Source organism: Sapajus apella, unplaced genomic scaffold (genome assembly GCF_009761245.1).
Source record: "Sapajus apella isolate SASKATOON/1434 unplaced genomic scaffold, GSC_monkey_1.0 scaffold48, whole genome shotgun sequence".
In the NCBI taxonomy this organism is placed as follows: domain Eukaryota; kingdom Metazoa; phylum Chordata; class Mammalia; order Primates; family Cebidae; genus Sapajus; species Sapajus apella.
Genome location: NW_022436988.1, coordinates 17,797,588 through 17,803,408, shown reverse-complemented (window position 1 = coordinate 17,803,408; position 5,821 = coordinate 17,797,588). Strand labels below are relative to the sequence as shown.

The 5,821-nt window shown below is 46.2% G+C and overlaps 1 protein-coding gene across 4 annotated transcripts in view; it reads left to right on the top strand.

Annotated features, from left to right (window-relative positions):
• MILR1 (mast cell immunoglobulin like receptor 1) overlaps positions 1–5,821 on the top strand; it is a 32,173-nt gene that overhangs the window by 12,787 nt on the left and 13,565 nt on the right. For all 4 annotated transcript variants that reach the window (XM_032241970.1, XM_032241971.1, XM_032241973.1 and 1 more), the window contains exons 4-5: positions 1,455–1,739; positions 3,706–3,828. In XM_032241970.1, coding sequence (XP_032097861.1) covers positions 1,455–1,739; positions 3,706–3,828 — 408 coding nt within the window. The remainder of the gene's footprint in view (positions 1–1,454; positions 1,740–3,705; positions 3,829–5,821) is intronic.

Sequence of the window (5,821 nt, the reverse complement as noted above, 5' to 3'; positions counted from 1 at the left end):
AAGTGAATTAAAAAAAAAAATTTTTTTTAAGTGTGGACTCTTGAAGTCAGTCTGACGCTGCCATTTACTAGCTGTGTGACCTTAGGCAAATTTCTCAGTCTCTCTGAAGCACAGTTGTTTCATCTATGGAATGGTCATGATACTATCTACACTGCAGACTGTCGTGAAGGTCAAATGAGGTCATATGAATGGCATGCCTGGCACATGATAGATAATCAACAGCTTTCTTTTCTACAACACTATCTTATTAATGCGTTCTATAATAGAACATAGCTGGTTTTTTCTGTTAGGTCATAGCATATTCTCTGTTGAGAGTTTCTCTTGAATCTATTTAGCAGGGTTACCTTCTGCTCTTTGGAGGAAGTGAAAGATAATTGTGCAGCTGAGTTCTATAAATAAAAGTACCGTTCTCACTAGTAGGAAAATAACACCTACCCTGCCTACCTCACAGGGCTGTTGTGAGGGTTCAATTGGTATTATGTGAAAGTTATTTCAAAATTGTAAAATGCTATATGACTATAAAGAATTATTAATGTATTTGTTCCAAGGTTATTAATAAAAATTAGAGAAAAAAAAAGTACAGTTAGAGAAAATGATATTTTTGGAGCTGGGTGTGGTGGCTCACACCTGAAATCCCGCTCTTTGGGAGGCTGAGGTGAGAAAATCACTTGAAGCTGAGTTTGAGACCAGCCCAGGCAACATAGTGAGACCCTGTTTCTACAAAACTTTTAAAAATTAGCCAGCATTGTGCCCTTGTAGTCCCAGCTACAGGGGAGGCTGAGGCAGAAGGATCGCTTGAGCCTGGGAGTTTGAGGTTACAGTGAGCTATAATTGTGCCACTGCACTCCAGCATGTTGACAGAGCAAGACCCTCCCTATCTCTGAATAAATAAATAAATTGAAAAGAAAATGATATTTTTGGATTATAAAAAACCTGCTGTAAATTTACAAAGATTGAGAATAAAAGCACTTCTTGGGCTGGGTGGGATGGCTCGTGCCTATAATCCCAGCACTTTGGGAAGCCGAGGTGGAAGGATCACTTGAGGGCAGGTAATACTGCATGTCTATAAAAAATAAACATTAGAACCTCTTCTCAACTTCACACTTAGAACTGGATCATTGACAAAATTATCTTCATTATTAACAATAAACAGATTGTGAATTCTAGGAAACGCAAGCTCGCACCCCAATTCCTCAAAGCAGAGAGATGCCCTCCACTCTCTGGCTTTCTCAGCACTGGGCTGAGAAACTCAGCTAACCCCACGTTGTGCAGGGTTAGCCACATACCCAGTGGCCCTTCCCAGTGGGCCGTGAGCTTCTTGACTTCTTGGGAAGTGGGGGTCATTCATCTTGGTTGCACAACCGGAAATGGAGTAAGGGTTCCACCCATATTTGTGGTCTGAGTGAGTGCACTCAATCTGTTTATCCTTTTCACGTTTACTTTCATTCTTCCAGACCCAGTGACTGCCCCAGTGCTGAACATTACAGTCATTCAAACAGAAACAGACCAACATATAACATTACTCTGCCTCTCGGTCAACGGCTCACTGCCCATCAATTACACTTTCTTTGAAAAACATGTTGCCATATCGCCAGTTATTTCCAAGTACAACAGGGAGCCTGCTGAATTTAACTTAACCAGGAAGAACCCTGGAGAAGAAGAAGAGTATAGGTGTGGAGCTAAAAACAGATTGCCTAACTATACAGCATACAGTCAACCTGTCACCATGCCTTCAACAGGTAAGAGCTACCTGAGTTCTTTCAAGCAGGTCTGAACTCGCTTCCAGAAACTGCAGGTACTCCTCTGCCCACCCATTCCCCACCTTGAGCCCAGGAGTTTGAGACCAGCCCAGGCAACTTGGTGGAATCCCTGTCTCTACAGAAAATAAAAAAAATTAGCTGAGCGTGGTGGTGCATGCCTGTGGTCTCAGCTACTTGGAGGATGAGGTAGGAGGACTGCTTGAGCCTGAGAGGTCGAGGCTGCAGTGAGCTGTGATCATCATGCCCTGCACTTCAGCCTGTGCAACAGGGCGAGACCCTGTCTCAAAGAAAAAATAAAAAGAAAAGGGCAGGGCAGAGGAGGGGGAGAAGGGGGAGGAAGGGGAGGGGTGGGGACGGAAGGGGAGGGCAGGGGAGCTAGGTTAGCAAAGGCAGAAGGTACACTTGGACATTGACCACTTCACCCAGCCACATCCTCAGAACAGAGCCCACGCCCTGGTGTTCAGGGAGGGAGCCTGCTGGAGTCGGGCACTTGGCTATGAGTCACAGCCCTTCCATTTACTAGCTGTGTGATCTTAGGAAAGTCATTTCACCTCCCTGAGCCTTACTCACCTCATCTTGATGCTGGCCAGGCGCAGCGGCTCATGCCTGTAATCCCAGTGCTTTTGGAGGCTGAGGAGTATGGATCACTCGAAGTCAAGAGTTCGAGACCATGCTGGTCAACATGGTGAAACCCCATCTTTACTAAAACTACAAAAATTAGCGGGGCATGGTGGCACGTGCCTGTAATCCCAGCTACCCGGGAGGCTGAACCAGGGAGTCAGAGGTTGCGGTAAGCCAAGATCGCACCACTGCACTCCAACCTGATTACAGAGTGAGAATCTGTCTCAAACAAAAGGAAGAGTGGTGCCACTGAGATAAATAAGGCAACACAGGCAAAGCGCCTAACACAGCATCTGGCCTGCAGCTAAAACACAACAACTAGCAGCTGTTTGGGTGACACCAAACCTGCCAGCAGGGCTCAGGGCTTTGCCCAGGAAACACCCCAGCTTTTCTGGTGCTGATGAGCCCAGCAATGTTATTGGTAATCGTCCTGTTAAATGCTGTGCTGCTTTCCTCTTCTTTGGATGCCCTCTGTGGAAGATGTGCTTGGTCATGACTTTTTACACTTGATTATTTAATTTTATTATTTATTTATTTTTTGAGATGAAGTTGCACTCTGTCACCCAAGCTAGAGTGCAATGGCACAGTCTCGGCTCACTGCAACCTCCACCTCCCAGGTAGAAGAAATTCTCATGCCTCAGCCCCCGAGTAGCTGGGATTACAGGTATACACCACCACGCTCAGCTACTTTTTTTGTTTTTAGTAGAGATGGGGTTTCACCATGTTGGCCAAACTGGTCTCAAACTCCTCGCCTGAGGTGATCTGCCCACCTCGGCCTCCCAAAGTGCTGGGATTACAGGCTTGAGCCACTGCGCCCAGCCTATTTTTATTTATTAACTTATTTATTTATTGAGACAGGCTCTGGCTCTGTCACTCAGGCTGGAGTGCAGTGGCACAATCATAGCTCACTGCAACCTCCATCTCCTGGGCTCAAGCAATCCTCCTGCATCAGCCTCCTGAGTAGCTGGGATCACAGGCACATGCCATCATGCCTGGCTACTTTTTATTTATTTGTTTATTTATTTATTTTGTAGAGACAGGCCTCACTATGTTGCCCAGGCTGGTCTCAAACTCCTGGCCTCAGGCGATCCTCCCGCCTTGATCTCCGAAAGTGCTGGGATTACAGGTGTGAGCCACCACGCCCGGCCAAGAACTTTATTGACTAATAAGTCCCATGAGTTGCAGCTGTTGTGACCGTTTGGGAACCTGGGTGCATAGTACATTGGTTAACTTGGGAGACATTGCCTTTTCTAGAACACTTACCTGCTTACTGTCATTTGAAAAGAAAGTGCTATGGTCACCAGTGAATGCTGTCTTCTTCCAGGCGGGGACAGCTGTCCTTTCTGTCTGAAGCTACTGCTTCTGGGCTTATTACTGCCGCTGCTGGTGATAATGGTGGTGATAATCCTAATTCTGGCTTTTTGGATACTACCCAAATACAAAGCAAGTAAGTTCTTTTAGCCGATTTACCACGATTTTCCCATGGGTTTGGGATACAGACAGCAGGGCAGAGGGTGAGGAGGAAGGGAAAAGGGGATCAGAAACAGAATGGGAGAAAATGAAAATAGGAGGAAAAGATGAGAAAAGGGAGCGGGAATGGAATGGACTTCCTGAACGGTTCATGCAGAGGGTAATTCTTCTTTCTTCAGGGAAAGCCTTTTCTGATTGAGAGCAAGCAGAGCTGGCTTCACAGGTGTGCAGCCTGTGCAGTCACACAGGGCCCTGTGCCAAGAAGAATTCCACATTTGGGTTTAAAAAAATTTTTTTGAGACAGTTTTGTTCTTGTTGCCCAAGCTGGAGTGCAGTGGTGCAATCTTGGCTCACTGCCACTTCTGTCTCCCAGGTTCAAGCGATTCTCCTGCCTCAGCCTCCCAAGAAGCTAGGATTACAGGTGCCCACCACCATGCCCAGCTAATTTTTTGTATTTTTAGTAGAGACAAGGTTTCACCATGTTGGCCGGGCTGATCTCGAACTCCTGGCCTCAGGTGATCTGCTGCCTCAGCTTCCCAAAGTGCTGGGATTACAGACGTGAGCCACCGCACCCAGCCTTCCTCATTTGGTTTAATGCTCTGCTGTTACCATCTTGAAATTATTTATTTATTTATTTTTTAAGAGACAGAGTTCCACTATATTACCCAAACTCCTAGGTTCAAGCGATCTTCCCATCTCAGCTTCCCAAAGTGCTGGTATTATAAGCATGAGCTGCTATGACTAGCCACCATCTTGAAATTAAATTCTTTCCTTTTTTTTTTTTTTTTTTTTTTGAGACTCTGTTGCCCAGGCTGGAGTGCAGTGGTGCAATCTCAGCTCACTGCAGCCTCTGCCTCCTGGGTTCAAGCGATTCTCCTGCCTCAACCTCCCAAGGAACTGGGAAGACAGCTGTGTGCCACCACGCTTATCTAATTTTTCATATTTTTAGTAGAGATGAGTTTCGCCATGTTGACCAGGCTGGTCTCAAACTCCTGGCTTCAAGTCATATGCCCACCTCTGCCTCCCAAAGTGCTGGGATTACAGGTGTGAGCCACTGCGCCTGGCCCATCCTGAGATTCTTAATGGTTTTTTGTACTCTTTCAAACATTATTTGTTAATATTTGTAAAATATACATAACATAACATTTGCTACTTTAACCATGCTTAAATGCTTAAATGCAGAGTTCGGTGGCGTTAAGCGCATTCCCGTCATCATGCACCTTCTCCATCATCCATGTCCAGAACTTTTTCATCTTCCCAAACTGAAATTCTGTCCCCATTACACACTCCCCATCCCCTCCTCCCCCATCCTCTGCCACCACCATTCTGCTTTCTATCTCTATTAGTTTGACTCCTCTAGGCACCTCGTATAAGTGGAAGTATACAGCATGTGTCCTTTCACGACTGGCTTATTTCACTTCAATTAATGTCCTCAAGGTTCATCCATGTTGTCGTATGTGTCAGAATTGCCTTCCTTGATAAGACTGCAGAATGCCTCAGTGTACATAAATACACCATACTTTGTTTATCCATTTATCCCCCGTGGGTCCCCAGGTTCCTTCCACCTTTTGTCTAGTGTTTAATAATGCTGGGAATGTGGATGTGCAGTTATTAATGTTTTTAAACAAGGGGCTGTTTTCTCTTCCTTGTGTGACTGCTTGTGAAAGATGTACTTGGTCATGACTTTAAGAACTGCTTCTAGCCGGGCGCGGTGGCTCAAGCCTGTAATCCCAGCACTTTGGGAGGCCAAGGCGGGTGGATCACGAGGTCAAGAGATCGAGACCATCCTGGTCAACATGGTGAAACCCCGTCTCTACTAAAAATACAAAAAATTAGCTGGGCATGGTGGCGCGTGCCTGTAATCCCAGCTACTCAGGAGGCTGAGGCAGGAGAATTGCCTGAACCCAGGAGGCGGAGGTTGCGGTGAGCCGAGATCGCGCCATTGCACTCCAGCCTGGGTAACAAGAGCG